Raw genomic sequence first — 20,673 nt, 5'->3', positions numbered from 1 at the left:
CTCTAACTTGTAGATGGCATCAGGCCTGATTATTTACAGACAACTCCTGTGTCAAATGTCATCCTGGTTTCACAATGAGGAATTTTTAAATGTACAAGAGTCAGATTTCATAAATAGAGCAATTTTTTGGTCTTTAAAAGAAATACATCACCCTTGACATTCCCTAATGGTTAGAAAAGGGGAAGTGAAACCCCAGCCTCTCCTGAGAGAGTCTGTGGGGTAAAGGACAAGGCAGTGGGCTGGGCGTGGTGGACAGGGTGCTCATCCATGCCCACCGCTGACACTTGGCATCCCCTTGGGCAAGCAACTTGGCTTAGACCTGTCCATACACAGTGGGCTGTGGTCTTCAGAAGGAAGACAGAGGCTGTGGGCCTTAGGCTCAGGCCTGTGTGCTCTACACCTTAGTGTTCCTTGTGCCTTTTACTTTATCTTACTGAGTTTTGATTTCCCAATTCACATGCGGGGATAATAAGAGTATCCACATTGAGGGGTGTTGTGAGGTGAGGACTGGAGATGATAATGGTGTTAGTTAGTTAGATAATGGTCACAGCTGCCGTTTACTGAGCACTTGTGTGCCAGATGCCGTGCTTTGCTTTCACAAGCATTAGGTAATCTATGTAACTACGATTAAGTAACATTTTTCACAAAATAGAAGATATATATTATATAAATCCCAAAATATATAATGAGATTCCCAAGATACAGAATATTTAATCTCTGTGAACCGTAACACACACACCACCTCCTTCACAGCACATGTGACACACACACACCCCACGCACACAGCATACACACACGCACACACACTCTCTCCACAGTGGAGCTCAATAAATGGCAGCTGTGGTTGTGATTAATCATGCAGACCTTCTCTGGTATTTACCAGATCCTGCTACCCGGGAAGGATGTCATCCTTCTAGGCCAGCCGGTCCACTGTGTGGGTCTGGAGAAGGTGGAGAGGGCAGTGGGCCAAGCATTTTTTTAAATTAATTAATTAATGTATTTATTTTTGGCTGTGTTGGCTCTTCATTGCTGCTCACGGGCTTTCTCTAGCTGCGGCGAGCCGGGGCTACTCTTCACTGCGGTGCGCGGGCTTCTCATTGCGGTGGCTTCTCCTGTTGCAGAGCATGGGCTGTAGGTGCGCAGGCTTCAGTACTTGTGGCTCACAGGCCCAGTAGTTGTGGCTTGCAGGCTCTAGAGCGCAGGCTCAAGTAGTAGTGGCGCATGGGCTTAGTTGTTCCTCAGCATGTGGGATCTTCCCAGACCAGGGCTCGAACCCATGTTCCCTGTATTGGCAGGCAGATTCTTAACCACTGAGCCACCAGGGAAGTCCCTCAAGCATTTTTTTTAATCATGGAAGGGTACTGAATATTGTCAAATGTTTTTTTCTATATCAGTTGAGGTGATTGTTTGGTTTTTTTTCCTTTGTTTATTAATGTAGTGTATTGCATTGATTTTTTTTTATGTTGAACCACTCTTGCATTCCTGGGATCTTAATCATGGTATATAATCCTTTAAATATGCTGTTGGATTTGATTTGCTAGTTTTTTGTTGAGGATTTTTGCATATATACCGATGAGGGATATTGGTCTCTTCTTTTCTTTGTGTGGCTTTAGTATCAGTAATAATACAGGCTTCCTTGCTGTTCCCTGAACATGCCAGACATACTCCTACTCTGGGGGCTTTTGCACTGGCTATTCCCTTTGCTTAAAATGCTTTTCCCCTGGATATCTGCATCCCTTTTTTCAAGTCCACCCAAATGTTACCTTTTCAAACAAGCCAACCCTGCCCCCCAAATTAAAATTGTAAATTGTTTCCTTCTTACACCCTAGCGCTCTTGATTTTTTCTCCGCTTTAATTTTTTTTTGGCAGTAATATTTATCACCTTTCTTCATAATATATAATTTGCATATTCATTATTCTATTACATTAATATACTATGTTATAATAACGTGATATATATCATACAATACTATGTATAGTATAGTATAAATTATGTAACAACAGTAATTTTTATTATTTATAATTTACCTATTATGTTTACCTTTACTGTCTCTACCCTTCTTCTCACATATCAGGTATGGGTTTTACTTTGTTTAGTTTATAGATGTATCCAGAATGCCAGGAAAATACTTAAGTCAATAAATATTTGTTCAGTTGAATTGGATAAATTAACACCAAATGTTAGAAGCACTCCTGGCACCTTAGCCATTCTTCAGGGCTGGTGGTGCCAAGAACAGTCTCACTGTGGGTGGGAAATTCAGTGCTAGAGGCAGGATGTTTGAAAATCAAGTGTTTGTGATTTGGGATTAGTCTCGTGACTTTTTCTTTCTTTCTTATTATTATTTGTCCAATTAACATACAGTAAAAGTCCCTTTCTTGGTGTAGAGTTCTTTGGGTTTTAATTCATGTGCAGAGTCATGTGACCATCACCACAATCAGGATACAGGACAAACACCCCCTCAAATAGTTCCTGAATGTTGTCCCTTCATAATGAAACCCTTTCTCAATTCCTAAACCCAGGCAACCACTGCTCTATTCCTATAGTTTTGTCTTTGTCAGAATAACATATAAATGCAAGTACAAATGTTTAGTCTTTTGAGGCTAGCTTTTTCAACTCAGCATAAGGCCTTTGAAATCCATCCAATTTGTTGTATCAGTAGTTCATACATTATTATTGCTGAGTAGTATTCCATTGTACAGATGCAAATATTTTCTCCCAGTCTATGGTTTGTCTTTTTACTTTTAAAGTGTCATTCACAGATTGAAATTTAATGATAAGTTTGCCTATATTTACAAAAAATCCTGCTGGGATTTTTATTGGAATTGCATTGTATCTATAGATGAATTTGGGGAGAATTGAAACCTTAACTTTATTGAGTCTTCCAGTCCATAAAAACAGAATGTTTTTCCATTTGTATATTCAGTAGATGTATGATTTTTTTAAAAAAAGTCAAGGTCTATAGTATTCAACATACAGAGCCAGCACATTTTTTATTAGATTTATACTTATGTGTTTATTCTGGAGCACTATTTTAAAAGGTATTTTAAATGTTTCGTTTCCCAATTGTCTACTTCTAGTATATAGGAATATGATTAATTTCTATATGTAACTGTGTATCCAGAGATCATGCTAATTCACGTATTGGTTCTAGGAGGTTTTGTTTTTTTTTTTAATAGATTGCTTGGGATTTCTATGTAGACAATCATGTTGTCTGTGAATAGTGACAGTTTTATACATTCCTTTCCAGTCTGTTGTGCCAGTGTGATGTTGAATAGGAATGGTGAGAGGGGACATCCTTGCCTTGTTCTTAATCTTGAAGAAAAACTCTTCACTCTTTTGCCATCAGATATTATATTAGCTATGGGTTTTTTTCTGGTAGATGTCCATTATCAGGTTATGGATGATTACTTCTGTGTCTATTTTACTGAGAGTTTTTTATCATGAACAGATGTGGAATTTTTAAAATGCTTTATCTGGGGCTTCCCTGGTGGCGCAGTGGTTGAGAGTCCGCCTGCCGATGCGGGGAACACGGGTTCGTGCCCCGGTCTGGGAGGATCCCACGTGCCGCGGAGCGGCTGGGCCCGTGAGCCATGGCCGCTGAGCCTGCGCGTCCGGAGCCTGTGCTCCGCAACGGGAGAGGCCACAACAGTGAGAGGCCCGCGAACCGCAAACAAAATAAAAACAAAAAAACCCCAAAATGCTTTATCTGCATATGATCATGTTTTATTCCTTCTTTTTTTAGTTTAATAATATGATGGGTTACATTGGCTGATATTTGTTTTGTTTTTTTAGCCCTTAATTTTTTAAATTGTGTTTTCGATATCTGAAATATCTTTTTCTTCGTTTTTTTTGAATTTTGTTTTATTTTTAAACAAGGGGTTCTTATTAGTTATCTATTTTATATATATTAGTGTATATATGTCAATCCCAATGTCTCAATTCATCCCACCACCGCCACCACCCCCGCCGCTTTCCCTCCTTGGTGTCCATAAGTTTGTTCTCTACATCTGTGTCTCTATTTCTGCCTTGCAGACCAGTTCATCTGTACCATTTTTCTAGATTCCACATTATGCATTAATATACGATATTTGTTTTTCTCTTCTGACTTACTTCACTCTGTATGACAGTCTCTAGGTCCATCCACGTCTTTACAAATGACCCAATTTCATTCCTTTTTATGGCTGAGAATATTCCGTTGTATATATGTACTATATCTTCTTCATCCATTCATCTGTCGATGGGCATTTAGGTTGCTTCCATGACCTGGCTATTGTAAATAGTGCTGCAGTGAACATTGGGGCGCATGTGTCTTTTTGAATTATGGTCTTCTCTGGGTATGTGCCCATTAGTGGGATTGCTGGGTCATATGGTAATTCTATTTGTAGTTTTTTAAGGAACCTCCATACTGTTCTCTATAGTGGCTGTATCAATTTACATTCCCACCAGCAGTGCAAAAGGGTTCCTTTTTCTCCACACCCTCTCCAGCATTTGTTGTTTGTAGATTTCTTGATGATGGCCATTTTGACTGGTATGAGATGATACCTCATTGCAGTTTTGATTTGCATTTCTCTAATGATTAGTGATGTTGAGCATCCTTTCATGTGTTTGTCGGCAATCTGTATATCTTCTTTGGAGAAATGTCTATTTAGGCCTTCTGCCCATTTTTTGATTGGGTTGTTTGTTTTTTTGATATTGAGCTGCGTGAGCTGCTTGTATATTTTGGAGATTAGTCCTTTGTCAGTTGCTTCGTTTGCAAATATTTTCTCCCATTCTGAGGGTTGTCTTTTCATCTGGTTTGTGGTTTCCTTTGCTGTGCAAAAGCTTTTAAGTTTCATTAGGTCCCATTTGTTTTATTTTTGTTTTTATTTCCATTTCTCTAGGAGGTGGGTCAAAAAGGATCTTGCTGTGATTTATGTCATAGAGTGTTCTGCCTATGTTTTCCTCTAAGAGTTTTAGAGTGTCTTGCCTTACATTTAGGTCTTTAATCCATTTTGAGTTTATTTTTGTGTATGGTGTTAGGGAGTGTTCTAATTTCCTTCTTTTACATGTAGCCGTCCAGTTTTCCCAGCACCACTTATTGAAGAGACTGTCTTTTCTCCATTGTATATCCTTGCCTCCTTTGTCATAGATTAGTTGACCATAGGTGCGTGAGTTTATCTCTGGGCTTTCTATCCTGTTCCATTGATCTGTATTTCTGTTTTTGTGCCAGTACCATATTGTCTTGATTACTGTAGCTTTGTAGTATAGTCTGAAGTCAGGGAGTCTGATTCCTCCAGCTCCAGTTTTTTCCCTCAAGATTGCTTTGGCTATTCAGGGTCTTTTTTGTCTCCATACAAATTTTAAGATTTTTTTGTTCTAGCTCTGTAAAAAATGCCATCGGTAATTTGATAGGGATTGCATTGAATCTGTAGATTGTTTTGGGTAGTATAGTCATTTTGACAATATTGATTCTTCTAATCCAAGAATATGGTATATTGCTCCACCTGTTTGTGTCATCTTTGATTTCTTTCATCAGTGTCTTACAGTTTTCTGAGTACAGGTCTTTAATTTCCTTAGGTAGCTTTATTCCTAGGTATTTTATTCTTTTTGTTGCAATGGTGAATGGGATTGTTTCCTTAATTTCTCTTTCTGATCTTTCATTGGTAATATATAGGAATGCAAGAGATTTCTGTGCATTAATTTTGTATCCTGCAGCTTTACCAAATTCATTGATTAGTTCTAATAGTTTTCTGGTGGCATCTTTAGGATTCTGTATGTATAGTATCACGTCATCTGCAAACAATGACAGTTTTACTTCTTCTTTTCCAGTTTGGATTCCTTTTATTTCTTTTTCTTCTCTGATTGCCATGGCTAGGACTTCCAGAACTATGTTGAATAATAGTGGTGAGAGTGGACATCCTTGTCTTGTTCCTGATCTTAGAGGAAATGCTTTCAGTTTTTCACCATTGAGAATGATGTTTGCTGTGTGTTTGTCATGTATGGCCTATATTAGTTGAGGTAGTTTCCCTCTATGCCCACTTTCTGGAGAGCTTTTTTTTATCATAAATGGATGTTGAATTTTGTCAAAAGCTTTTTATGCATCTATTCAGATGATCATATGGTTTTTATTCTTCAGTTTGTTAATATGGTGTATCACATTGATTGATTTGCATATATTGAAGAATTCTTGCATCCCTGGGTTAAATCCCACTTGATCATGGTGTATGATCCTTTTAATGTGCTATTGGATTCTGTTTGCTAGTGTTTTGTTGAGGGTTTTTGCAACTATATTCATCAGTGATACTGGTCTGTAATTTTCTTTTTTTGTAGTATCTTTGTCTGGTTTTGGTATCAGTGTGATGGTGGCCTCATAGAATGAGTTTGGGAGTGTTCCTTCCTCTGCAATTTTTTGGAAGAGTTTGAGAAGGTTGGGTGTTAGCTCTTCTCTAAATGTTTGGTAGAATTCACCTGAAGCCACCTGGTGCTGGACTTTTGTTTGTTGAGAGATTTTTAATCACAGTTTCAATTTCATTACTTGTAATTGATCTGTTCATATTTCCTATTTCTTCCTGGTTCAGTCTTGGAAGTTTATACCTTTCTAAGAATTTGTCCATTTATTCCAGGTTTTCTATTTTATTGGCATAGAGTTGCTTGTAGTAGTATCTTATGATGCTTTACATTTCTGTGGTGTCTGTTGTAACTTTTCCTTTTTCATATCTAATTTTATTGATTTGCGTCCTCTCCCTCTTTTTCTTGATGAGTCTGGCTAAAGGTTTATCACTTTTGTTTATCTTCTCAAAGAACCAGCTTTTAGTTTTATTAATCTTTGCTATTGTTTTCTTTGTTTCTACTTCATTTATTTCTGCTCTGACCTTTATGATTTCTTTCCTTCTACTAACTTTGGGTTTTGTTTCTTCTTCTTTCTCTGTTTCCTTTAGGTGTAAGGTTAGATTGTTTATTTGAGAATTTTCTTGTTTCTTGAGATGGGATTGTATTGCTATAAACTTCCCTCTTAGAACTGCTTTTAATGCATCCCATAGGTTTTGGATCATTGTGTTTTCATTGTCATTTGTCTCTAGGTATTTTTGATTTCTTCAGTGATCTCTTGGTTATTTAGTAATGTATTGTTTAGCCTCCATGTGTTTGTGGTTTTTACATTTTTTCCCCTGTAATTTATTTCTAATCTCATAGCGTTGTGGTCAGAAAAGAAGCTTGATATGATTTCAGTTTTCTTAAATTTACCAAGGCTTGATTTGTGACCCAAGATGTGATCTGTCCTGGAGAATGTTCCATGTGCACTTGAGAAGAAAGTGTAATCTGCTGTTTTTGGATGGAATGTCCTATACATATCAATTAAATCTATCTGGTCTGTTGTGTCATTTAAAGTTTGTGTTTCCTTATTAATTTTCAGTCTGGATGATCTGTCCATTGGTGTAAGTGAGGTGTTAAAAGTCCCCCGCTCTTATTGTATTACTGTCCATTTCCTCTTTTATAGCTGTTAGCATTTGCCTTATGTATTGAGGTGCTCCTGTGTTAGGTGCATATATAAGTGTTATGTCTTCTTCTTGGATTGATCCCTTGATCATTATGTAGTGTCCTTCCTTGACTCTTGTAACATTCTTTATTTTAAAGCCTATTTTATCTGATATGAGTATTTCTACTCCAGCTTTCTTTTGATTTCCATTTTCATGGAATATCTTTTTCCGTCCCCTCACTTTCAGTGTGTATGTGTCCCTAGGTCTGAAGTGGGTCTCTTCTAAACAACATATATATATATATATATATGGGTCTTGTTTTTGTATCCATTCAGCGAGCCTGTGTCTTTCGGTTGGAGCATTTAACCCATTCACATTTAAGGTAATTATCAATATGTATGTTCCTGTTACCATTTTCTTAATTGTTATGGGTTTGTTTTTGTAGGTCCTTTTCTTCTCTTGTACTTCCCACTTAGAGAAATTCCTTTAGCATTTGTTGTAGAGCTGGTTTGGTAGTTCTGAATTCTCTTAGCTTTTGCTTTTCTGTAATGTTTTTGATTTCTCCATTGAATCTGAAAGAGGTCCTTGTCAGGTAGAGTAATCTTGGTTGTAGGTTCTTCCCTTTCATTACTTTAAATATATCATGCCACTCCCTTCTGGCTTGTAGAGTTTCTGCTGAGAAATCAGCTGTTAACCTTATGGGAGTTCCCTTGTATGTTATTTGTCTTTTTTCCCTTGTTGCTTTTAATAATTTTCTTTCTGTTTAATTTTTGTCAATTTGATGACTATGTTTCTTGGGGTGTTTCTCCTTGGGTTTATCCTGCCTGGGATTCTCTGTGATTCCTGGACTTGGGTGGCTATTTCCTTTCCTACGTTAGGGAGGTTTTCGACTATTCAAAAATTTCCCCGGGTCCTTTTTCTCTCTCTTCTCCTCCTGGGACCCCTATAATGCAAATGTTGTTGTGTTTAATGTTGTCCCAGAGGTCTCTTAGACTGTCTTCATTTCTTTTTCCTTTTTTTTCTTTACTGTGATCTGTGGCAGTGAATTCCACTATTCTGTCTTCCAGGTCACTTATGCGTTCTTCTGTCTCAGTTTTTCTGCTATTGATTCCTTCTAGTGTATTTTTCATTTCAGTTATTGTATTGTTCATCTCTGTTTGTTTGTTCTTTAATTCTTCTAGGTGTTTTTCCTTTAATTCTTCTAGGTCTCTGTTAAACATTTCTTGCATCTTCTCGATCTGTGCCTCCATTCTGTTTCTGAGGTCCTGGATCATCTTCACTATCATTATTCTGAATTCTTTTGCTGGAAGGTTGCCTATCTCCACTTCATTTAGTTGTTTTTCTGACGTTTTATCGTGTTCCATCATCTTGTACATAGTCCTCTGCCTTTTCATTTTGTCTGTCTTTCTGTGACTGTGGTTTTCCTTCCACAGGCTGCAGGATTGTAGTTCTTCTTGCTTCTGCTGTCTTCCCTCTGGTGGATGAGGCTATCTAAGAGGCTTGTGCAAGCTTCCTGATGAGAGGGACTGGTGGTGGGTAGAGCTGGGTGTTGCTCTGGTGGGCAGAGCTCAGTAAAAGTTTAATCTGCTTGTTTGATGATGGGTGGGGCTGGGTTCCCTCCCTGTTGGTTGTTTGGCCTGAGGCGACCCAGCACTGGAGGCTACAGGCTCTTTGGTGGGGCTAATGGCAGACTCTGGGAGGGCTCATGGAGTTGTTCCCAGAGCTTCTGCTGCCAGTGTCCCTGTCCCCGTGATGAGCCACAGCCACCTCCCGCCTCTGCAGGAGACCCTCCAACACTAGCTGGTAGGTCTGGTTCAGTCTCCAATGGGGTCACTGCTCCTTCCCCCTAGGTCCTGATGCACACACTACTTTGTGTGTGCCCCCCAAGAGTGGAGTCTCTGTTTTCCCCAGTCCTGTTGAAGTCCTGCAATCAAATCCCGCTAGCCTTCAAAGTCTGATTCTCTGGGAATTCCTCCTCCTGTTGCCAGACCCCCAGGTTGGGAAGCCTGACGTGGAGCTCAGAACCTTCACTCCAGTGGGTGGACTTCTGTGTTATAACTGTTCTCCAGTTTGTGAGTCAGCCACCCAGCAGTTAATGGGATTTGATTGTATTGTGATTGCGCCCCTCCTGCCATCTCACTGCAGCTTCTTCTTTGACTCTGGATGTGGGGTATCATTTTTGGTGAGTTTCAGTGTCTTCCTGTCCATGACTGTTCAATAGTTAGTTCTGATTCCATTGCTCTCACAAGAGGGAGTGAGCACATGTCCTTCTACTCTGCCATCTTGAACCAATTTTCTAGTCCTTAATTTTATTATTTATTTATTTATTTATTTTTTGGCTGCATTGGGCCTTCGTTGCTGTGTGCAGGCTTTCTCTAGTTGTGGTAAGGAGGGGCTACTCTTCATTGCGGTGCACGGGCTTCTCATTGTGGTGGCTTCTCTTTGTTGTGGAGCACAGGCTCTAGGTATGTGGGCCTCAGTAGTTTTGGCTCACAGGCTCTAGAGCGCAGGCTCAGTAGCTGTGGCACACGGGCTTAGTTGCTCCGCAGCATGTGGGATCTTCCCAGACCAGGGCTCGAACCTGAGTCCCCTGCATTGGCAGGCAGATTTTTAACCACTGTGCCACCAGGGAAGTCCCTGCATTGGCTGATATTTGAATAGTGAACCAGCCTTGCATTTGTGAGATAAGACAAATTGGCCATAGTGCCTTATTTATTTTATATATAGTTATATTTGATTTCCAGTAGTTTATTGAGGATTTTTGCACCTATTTTTCTAAGAGATGTTGGCAGGTAGTTTTCTTTTCTTATACTGGCTTTGTCTGCTTTTGATATCAGAGTAATTCTGGTCTCATAAAATGCATTGGGCAGTGTTCTCTTGTATATTTTGAAAGAAATTGTATAGAATTGGTGTTATTTATCTTTTAAATGTATGGTAGAATTCACCAGTGGAAACATCTGGGGCTGGAGTTTTCTTTGCGGAAAGGTTTTAAGCTACATATTCAGTCTTTGTGCTAGCTATAAACTGTCCTGGTTATTTATTTCTTCTTGCTTACTTTTGGTAGTTTGTGGCTTTGAGGGAACTGGTCCATTTTATCTAGGTTGTCAGATTTGTGTGCACAGAGTTATTTGTAGTATTTTCTTATCCTTTCTGTGGGGTGTGCAGTGGTATTCTCTCTTTCATATCTGATGTTGGTAATTTGTGTCTTTTTCTGTCTTTGCTAGCTTAGCGAGTGGTTTTTCAATTTTTAAAACTTTTTCAAACCTCTTCCTGAGCAATTCTCAAAGCCTTCGGAATGTGGTTTAGGGTCAGATCCACACATGTGCAGCTCAGAATTGAGCTCAGAGGTTGATACACAACTTAGTGTTTTCACTCTTAAGTCTCCTCCTCTTCATCATCTTCCCGACACTTTCTGGCTCTCTGGGGTCCCTTCCTTCTCCTCTGTCTAGAAAGCTGGAGCTTTAGTTTCTCTGCTCTGCCATGCACTTCCCACAATTGCATCTGTCTCTGGGGCCAAGCAGGGAGAGGAAAAAGAGAGACAAAAACATTGGGGATTTTGCCTGACTCTTGGGACCAGAGTTCCTCTGGTCAGAGAGGAGGGTTCCCCTCCCCGAGAATTTCAGATGCTTGCCTGGTCACTGCTGCTGCTGTGCGGTTTCTTGGAGGCTGAAGTGAGAAAGAATGGAGAAACTCAACAAAGAAAATTCCAGGGATTTTCCTCCATGCCCTGGGCCCTGTTGGAGCCTCTTTTCCCACTCCTTAGACTAGAAATAGAGCCTCCTCTTGGAGGCTGTGTCTGTTCTGTCCACACGTGGTGCACGGTTCTTACTCCTTGTAAGCCCATTCCGGGAGATACTGGAGGGGGAAGCCCCAGGAAACACGTTACCAGTTGCATGGTGCTTTGGGTTTGGTTTCCTGCTGTGCTACCGTTTACTTTAAGAGTCCTCAGAGAGCTGCTCATGCGTTCTATCTGGGGTTTTAGTTTAATTCAGTGGGTAGGACAGAGTAGAGTGTGCTTACACCATCTTGAAGGGATCCAGACACGGTCCTTTGTGTGTTTGTTTGATATAAAATGAGAGCTTCTCCACCTCCCACATATCTGGAGAGAGGGTAGCGGCCCAGGGAACTACCTTCCGTGAAGCATCTGCTCTGTGCCGGACACTGTGCCTTAGTGCACAGCGGCATTGTTCTGTGACTCTACGCGGAAGGTATGGCACTGTTAGCTCCATCGTGCAGTTGGGGGAAGTTAGGCTCAGATTAATCAGTTCAAGGTCATATAATTAAGTGGTAGGCTGTGGTTGTGTATCGTGGCCTGTGTTAGAAAGATCCAGAAAGTTCTGTGGAAAGCAGAAGAGAAGGCTTACGTCTGATGTCCCGCTTCCCTCTCTCTGCAGGACGGATGAAGGTGATGCTGTGATCATGCACCCTGGGATCCTGTGCGTCATGGTGAGGCTGCTGCCTCAGTTGTACCATGAAGATCACCCTCAGGTACTTGTTGTGAACACATGAGTTTGTCTTTTTCATGACTGATCATTTAAGCTCCTCTGGCCAGAGACTCCCTTTCCCCTTTTGCCTTTGCCTCCAGTCCCCTGTATGAACAGAGCCTCCTTCGTGAAGTGCCTCCTGCAGGGGAGTATCAGTGGGTCTGAGACCCTTGATTGAGTTCTGCCCACGCTTCCATGGCCACTCAAAACAGATTGTTCCTGTTGGTGATGTGACCTTCTGAAAACAACAGCCAAACAAAAACTGAATGAAATGATTTACCTTCATGAGGCAAGTCCCATATAAGTGCTACATATAGCGCCGGGCATTGGTGGGACCAGAAGCTCTCTGCTCCCCATTAATTTATCCATTGCTTAGATATTGGCTGTGACCCTGGCTCGGCGCTCTACGTAGGACATGCAGGGCTAACAGGATGAGAACTGAGCACTGTCCAAGGAGCCCACATCTGTGGTGGGGACCGGGAGGTGGTGGTGGGGCAGACAGACTAAGTAAATAAGCTCACAAATGAATCTACAATTACAAATTGTCACATGTGATATTAAGGGAAAAAAATGGGTGCTGACAGAGAATAATGGGAATGGAAGTGGAGGGGGAAGACCTAATTAAATCTAATTTAGATGAAGGTGTGGATGTCAGGGAAGCCATCTCTTTGATGGTGACATTTAAGCAGAGCCCTGAAAGATGAGTAGCAATTAAGCAGGTGGGAAGGAGCCTGCTGCAGGTGTCTGGGGTGGGAGCAAAGCGGGAGAGCTGGAAGTGTGCCCGATGGGGCAGGCGGAGGAAGGCTGCCGCCCTGACAAGCTGTGGGGTTTTATCCCAAGGGCAACACGAAGTCTCTCTCAAGTGAATGGAGGGGGACACAATCAGGTTTTTGTAGTAAAAATCTCTCTTGTTGCATGGAGGGTGGCCTGGGAATGGGGCTGTGTGGAAGAGAATGGGGACAGCAGTTAGGAAGCCATGTCCACAGTCTGGTAGCACATGGTGGTAGCTTGATTATGGTGGCGTCTGTGGGAGAGTGTGTAGAGCAAGGAGTCAGGAGACCTATTGGGAGATAGAATCAAGGCCCTGAGATGAACGGGGTGCAGGAAGCGGGAAGAGGAGGGAGTCAAGGTGGCTCTTAGCTCCTGTCCTGGCAGCACTGACGGCCCTACTGCAGCGAGGTGCGCTTGTACCGGTGAAAGCAACAGAACGAGGCAGATTCTCAGGAAGTGCTCTCAATTTAGAGAATATGTTCTCTAGAGGTTCTGAGAAAGAAACTCAAAGTTGAGGAAGCCCTGGAAAATACGCTCTTGAATTAGTAGCAGACGAAAGGAAATTACTTGAACCGAGCAGCTACCATGTACCAGGCACAGTGCCACACCCTTTCACTGATTATTTACCCTCATAGATGTATGGTGGGGAGTATCATTGTTTCCATTTTAGCCAGTGGGGAAACTGAGTCTTAGACAATGTACATGCCTTTTAAGGATTCTGAGTTGGTGGACCTGGTGTTAAATGTGGTCCTACCTGGTGGCAGTTCTTATGGTCTTTCCTCTGCACAGCAGTGGCGTCTATAGGAGAATGGGGGCTCACGGGGGTGCGGGTCCAGCTTTGTTTTGTCCTGGAGTTAAAAAGGAGGTGATATGTTTTAAGAAGAAATGGTGACTACAGTTGACCCTTGAACAACATGGGGGTTAAGGGTGCTGACCCTCACACAGTGTACTACTATCTCTGCCTCAAAAACAAAGGAGCTGCTAAATGGCTCACCCAAGGACAGGAAGGTGGAAAAGTTTGGATAGAATCAGGACTCAGATGCTAGTTTTGATTCCACATATTGTGATCTCTCATTGAACATAAACTTCTCCCTACACTCAGGTAAAGATCTGTGAAATGAAAATACAGGTCTTATATTTATTTTAAAAAATCCATGCATAAGTGGACCTGTGCAGTTTAAACCTGTGTTGTTCAAGGGTCAACTATAGGGGTGTTATTAATCATTGAAAATGACAATGGGTTAGTAAAAATATTGCAAATCCTCCGAAATTGGTGAGAAGTGGAGTGGAGGAGCAAAAGCCTTGATGTGTAGGGAAGGGACTGTTTTACTTAGGAAATCCTGTAAACTAGGTACAGGAGTTAAAAAAGGACTAACTCAATTCCATGTCTACATGTCTCTTTGTAACTGGAATCCTTTATCTGCTTCCTGATCCTCTGCTGGAAAGTGACGATAAAGTGATTATCAAACCAATGAGTAGGGTGCATCTACTAGTGAAATGGAATATGCACTTTATGTCTTTCAACGTTTATGGGACAGCAGTAACCTGGGCTAGAATGGGTTTGATTGCTCCTTTAGTTATCTAGCGCTGTATTACAGAGGGCTGCCAAGTTAGCAGTAATGGTCTCGTTCTTCCTCGTGGCTCTGTGGGTCAGGAGTTTAGACAGGCACCGCAGGGACAGCTTCTGTCTGCTCCACATGGTATCAGCTGGGCACCCAGATGGGTTCTCCACTCACAGAGCTGGCACTTCACAAGCTGACTCAAATGGTGAGAGGCTCCTAGGCTGGCCCAGCTGGGTCAGATGTCTGGGGCCTTGGTAGGGCCTGGCTTCTCCTCCATGTAGCCCTCACCATCTGGCTTCTACCTGTACACCTCCACCTGGATTCTCTAGCAGGCCACATAGCAGCTCAGGGTTCCCAAAAGCACAAAAACAGAAGATGCCAAGCCTTCTGGAGGCTTTTGCCTGGAACAAGCCAGCATTACTTCCATGGCATTCTGTTGGTCAGAGTGAGTCACAGGTTCAGCTTAGACTCAGCGAGAAGGGACCTATGTCTCCTTTACTGACGTGAGGGGTGGCTTGCGTGTACAGGAGAGGGGGAATTGTTGGGGGCCATCTTTAAAGACCAGCCACCACACTTGCCTTAGACATCTAACTGATGGATAAAATTATTTGACCCCTAAATCAAATGTCTTTGAGTCATTTGGTTATCTAAAGCCTGGGACCTTACTTTCTTCACCTTAGTATTCACGACAGGTTCTGCCTGGAGCATACTGGAAACTAATACACATTGAGTGTTACTTCTATTCCAGGAACATTAATCAGTGTTCATAACAGCTCATTAAAATGAGAATCTCCCCCATTTTGCAGGTGCTTGAAGCTCAAGAGAGTTGTGTAACTTCCTAAAATCATGGAGGTGTTGAGGGGAGATCTAAAACTCACTTCTAGGCTCAAGGTCAAGACGTGTTTGATGAGTAGATCTCTCATCTCTGCAGCTCTTGCAGAATGCAGGGTCATGCATCTGGGCTTCCTTAGCTGTATTTCATACCCTGCAATGCACTTGCAATGAGAACAGCCAAGCCAGTGGTTTGGGTGGTCTTAGCAGTCAAACGGTTGCTGATAAACACGTTGTGCAAAACTCCACCATGAGGATGACTGACGAAGTGATGCAGAGCAGACAGTGGCCTGTCCTTCCGCTTCCTAGTGCGTGAAGACTCTGTGGAGGAGCCCCAGTTTCAGATAAACACCATGAGTTGTCACATCAGTGTGTGGGGAGGAACTTTCCCTCATCCTGTGATGGTAATTGGACAAATTAAGTATGCAAATGAGGCTTCCACTTGGTAGGATACTTTTTCTCTATTCAGGTCACAATAAGTAATTTAGGAAAAGTCTGACTCTCACGCACTCTCTCTCAAATATGCAAATGAAATGTAGTGGTGCATGTTCTCAGAAATTTTCTGCAGATGCCAAATCAGCAGCTATTAAAAGTTGGGTAATTACAGTAATTAACTTCTGAAAGAGGTGGGGGCGGTGGGAAACCTCGTAACAGCAAACAGAATAGTAGATCAAATGAGAAATGAGACACACACAAGAAAATGCTGAAATGAAACTGACAGAAGGACTGCAGGTTTTGGGGCAGAGAAAGCAGCTGGAAGTTTCGGTAGATGGCAGTATTACTAAAAAGGTGAAGGGGCTTCCCTGGTGGCGCAGTGGTTGAGAGTCCGCCTGCCGATGCAGGGGACACGGGTTCGTGCCCCGGTCCGGGAAGATCCCACATGGCCGCTGAGCCTGTGCGTCCGGAGCCTGTGTTCCGCAATGGGAGAGGCCACAGCAGTGAGAGGCCCGTGTACGGCAAAAGAAAAGAAAAAAAAAAAAAAAAAGATGGACTGTGAGTTCCCACTCATCTCCCTTTAGGTGGGCCTGGTGATTCCCAGCATCCCTATACTCTTACCCACTTTACATCCCTCAGATGCTCTTCCTGCCTTATGGATGAGAAATTGATAGCTTTCCAAGGTACAGATATCATTTTAGAAGCAAAAACTTAACTACTTACATGGGTTGTCTGGTTTATTTCTAATTGTGGCCACATTAAATTTGTTCTGTTCATGACCAAGAGGGGGTTTTTCCCTTTGCAAAATGCTAGCAGTGCGAGCTGCTCTTGGAAACAAATAATCCAGCTGAGTCTTTTTTTACTCTTGTATCATCGCCAGTATTAACATTGGACTCTAGGAATTATATTGTGAATGTTGCTGTACCAAGCACAAGGCAAAAGTGGAGTCCAGCTCAGTTCTGTTGGAGCTGAGTTGGCCGCTGGAAGGAGTAACTGAGAAGAAAGGCCTTTTCTCTTTCTTTCTGGCATGCTCAGCAGCCATGAGGGGCTTGCTGTAGGGACGTGGCTCTGGGCTAGAACTCTGACCAGTAGTGGAGAGCTCTCTTGTCCCAGCACCACTGCACTTCCGTTCATGTCTTAGCAGAGGGTTATGTGCTCTGTGCATGACAATGGGAACTCAGAGGGTGGGAAGTCAGATCCGGTTTCACAGAGGTGGAACTCAGCCTGTGTCGGGGCCACCAATGTGATGTATCTACTTTTATGAATAATTACGCAGCACCTACTAGGCGCCACTGGGGATTCAGAGACCAATGCCACAGTAACACACAGTCTGAGTTTGAGGGTGGGTACTCAGACGAGTGGAGAAGATAGTTAGATATTCTAACTGTAACAAAGGTTTGCCCACAGGGCCTTGGGGCAGAGGGGAGAGAAAGCCACACAGAGATGGGGACACTGGAGCCAGACTTTAAAGAAGAGGCCTGTCTATGCCAGATCAGGTAGAGGAGGGTGGGACAAGACAACAGAGAGAGGTACACGTGAAGATGCCCATGCGGGGACTTCAAACAGTTCAGTTGGGCGAGGATAGACCATGCAGGTAGAAAGGCAGTAAATGGGGCAGGAGAAGTAGGTTGAAGCCAACTCATGAGGGGCCTTGAGTGCCATACACAGGCAGTTGGATTTTATTGGATTACCATCCTTTGTTGTTATCATCATCACCACTGCTGTGGTTAATGAGCACCCACTATATGAGGCTCTGAAGATGACAGATTTTGGTCAAATCTCTCTGCCACTTAACAGTCACAGAAGCATGGGAAAGTATCTAACCTCCACGACCCTTAATTTTCTTTGCTGCGGTATGGGGAGAATAACATCATCTTCCTCATGGCATTATTGTGAGGAACAGCTGAAGCAATGCAGGCGCACTTAACACGGCAAGCAGAACGCACAAGGCACCGTGGGAAACACTTGCTGACGGGTGTAGCTACTGCTATTAGTTGCCGAAACTTTACAAGCATTTTATCGTCTGATCTTCATAATAACCCTGCAAGGTAGACATCAGTATTCCCACTTCACAGATGAGGACTTGAAACTTGCAGCACTTAAGTGACAGAGTTAACATCATAGCTAGGTGGTGGATGTGCCTGATGGGAGGCTCCAGGACCTCCTGCCACTGTACCAGGTTGCCTTCCCTGTAGGGAGGTGGTAGCCGTGGATGGGAGGCAGTTGGAAAGCAAGGACATGATCAGACCTGGGCATTAGAGAGACTGTTGTCTATAGTCAGTGTGCACCTCCCCTCACTGTTGGGTGTGTTCCAGATTCTGCTGCAGTGGAAGCCTCCCACACAGTATGATGGGACAGAAAGAAGATCAGGCTCGGGCTGCATCTGTCAACTGATTTGCACCTCAATTTGGAAAGGGTGCCATTTTCTGGAATTAGCCTGTATTTCAAACACATTGAACTAATCATGTGGGTTTCAAATAGCTCAAGTATCGACAGCATTAATAGCCCTGGATAGCATTGTGTAAGGGCAAGCTATTTGAAAAGAGCCATTTCCTTCAACAAGGAAATTGGCAAAGTAGGAGTCTTGCTTTATTAAATTACAACACATTAGAGATTTCAAATATGTTGAATTTCTATGTTTCTTCTGCTCTTTCATTCTGACCCCATTCTTCCCCAAATATTTCTATTGTCCCTGGGTGGAAAAGTCTCAGATCCTGGTCAAAATCCAAGTGACTTCTTAGGGTAGCCTCTTAAATAGAACAAAGGGACATAATCTTGCATGGAGATGAAGAGCATCAAAAGGAAGCTACAGTGGACATAGAATGATGGAGTGGAAGTTAAAGTTGATAGGGTGAGCTCTGGTCCAATTATCTGGCGACCTTTCCTCCAGTCCTTTACCATCGTTATTTCTATGACTTAACATGGGCCACTTCCTTTCCCTGCACCTCAATTTCAGCTACTCAGATTTGGCCTAGATCACAGGGGTTGCAGACACAGTGTCCTGGGGCCAGAGTCGTAAAGTAAATGTGTAGGTGTAAACAATAAGGAATGGTGAGACCTGTGGTCATAGGGAAGTGTACTTGCCCTGCCTAGAGGTACTCACACTCTAGCTAGGGGGAAACAAGACAAAAGCAAAGCCAAACTACCCCCACCAAATAAAACACTTCTGTAGGCCATCAGTTTATGCCCCTTGTGAGATACTGAGTTCCCTTCCTTATAATGAGTGCATGACTCAGTCTTAAAAACATGGGCTTTGAAGTAAGACCTGGGTTGGGGTGCCAGTTCTACCACTCACTGGCTATGTCACCTTAGGAAATTGATGTAACCTCTTCAGTCTCAGTATTCTCATAATAATATTTTCCCACTGAGAAGAGTAGTGGGAAGTATAGTTCGAGTGTCCTTAGGGCTACCTGGCATGCAGTATGTGCTCTCATACCCCCTGCCTTTCTCTTCTGGCTTTGGTACTCGATGTTCCTAGGACTCCGAGTCACAGTATATAAAATTTTAGAAATACAAAATGGAAGGTAATACATTTTAGGTATATTTCCAGCTGGCATTGTACAATTGATAAATTAATTGATAAATACAAATGATAATTAATCAGGAACCTTACTGATACAAGGTAAGAAAAGAAGACTGCAACTAAAAGGGATTAATATTCTGAAAACACTTGCACCCTTTAAGGAAAAGTACTTTCGCAAATGCTGTTTCTGTTGACTCCCACCAAAAACATACCATTGAGGTAGGTATTTTCATTATTCTCATTTTAAAGCCAAGGAAACTGAGGCCCAGAGAAAGTAACTAGCCCAAGTTTCCCATTAGTTAGTGTCAAATCAACATGAGTACCTACTTCTGGGTAGATATTTGTGTGCCCTGTGCCCAGAAGATGAAGGAAGGGTAAATGTCTATTTGGAAGCTCAGAAGCAACACACCGGGGCTGGAGTCACAGAATGCTTGGAAATGGATCTCTTATCTCTACAAGAGACTGTGGACTCTCTAGTCTTGTTTGAGGAATCTTCTCCAGACAGTCGTGTGTGGAAATCTGCTAACAACAGCAACAACAACACATCTGTTTAAAAAATATATCTTAAAAGAGTTGTGTCAGCAATTTACTTTGGCCAAAGCAATAGAGATACTCGGGGTAAGTTAATCCCTCCTTCTCTGAGCTAACCGAGGATGCCCAAGCCACAGCGGGGAAGGGTTCTGGCTGGAAGCTGATGTTGGGTCTCACGGAGCCCACTGCTCCCCTGACCTAGCTGTCGTGGAGTGAGGGGGTGTGTGTCCAAGGTGATGGAAACTCTTCGCAGATGTTTCAGGTTCCAGGCTGTGCAGGCATCCTCCTGGATGGATGTTTACAAGCGGATTTCCCTAGTGATGTCCTCATGCTCCATCTCAGGGCTGACCACAGGCTCAGGAAAGATCATTTCCCCTGCTGACCTGGCACTGTTTTCATTATTCTTCAACACTCACTTGGCACATCACCTTTTCTGACCACCTTCTCTGGTCCAGCGCACCTGCTGTTTCCTAGAACACCTTGTGCCCTTGTGCTTGCACTTACTGGGCAGCTGTTGTATTGGAGGCACAGGGGTATGTGCTGGGGACACAAGGATGAGGAGCCATTGTCTCTGGCAGCAGTTCACAGTTCTTGGTAAATAGATAGATAGCTTGTCATAGTGTGGTGTTTATAATGATTCAGGTGTGGACACAGTGCTAGTTAGGAAGATCAGAAAAGTTCTCTTAGATGAGAGAACGTGTGAATTGTCTCTTTAATAAGTAGGACCTCAGCAAAGGGATGGGATTAGAAGGGACATTCTCAACTTTGAGCATCAGTGAAAAAGGTTATGGCGTATTCAGCAAAGGGTGAGGATGTTACTGGGGTAGAGTACACGGTGGACCAAAGGGGAGGTTGGGAAGTAAAGCTGGAAAGAGACAAATATTTTATTAATATAAGATCCTAGGCTTCTGTAACCAGAAAGTATTGGCCAAAATATGTATGTAATTTGTAAATTGTAAAAGAAGCAGAAGATTTAAAGCAGGCACCCACATGCATCTTGGTCTTCATTGCAAATCTATACAAGTACATCCAGGAAGCCATGCCTTTAGACATGGATTCTACTGATTCAATGGGATTTGGA

General features: G+C 42.6%; 1 protein-coding gene across 1 annotated transcript in view; it reads left to right on the top strand.

The window, feature by feature from the left end:
• WDFY4 (WDFY family member 4) overlaps window positions 1–20,673 on the top strand; it is a 275,363-nt gene that overhangs the window by 59,208 nt on the left and 195,482 nt on the right. Inside the window, exon 13 of the mRNA XM_082854480.1 lies at window positions 11,850–11,943. Coding sequence (XP_082710606.1) covers window positions 11,850–11,943 — 94 coding nt within the window. The remainder of the gene's footprint in view (window positions 1–11,849; window positions 11,944–20,673) is intronic.

This window comes from Leucopleurus acutus (assembly GCF_964270905.1).
Source record: "Leucopleurus acutus genome assembly, chromosome: 14".
NCBI lineage: Eukaryota > Metazoa > Chordata > Mammalia > Artiodactyla > Delphinidae > Leucopleurus > Leucopleurus acutus.
Note: the sequence above shows the minus strand (reverse complement) of the source record. Positions and strands in the feature narration are given on the sequence as shown.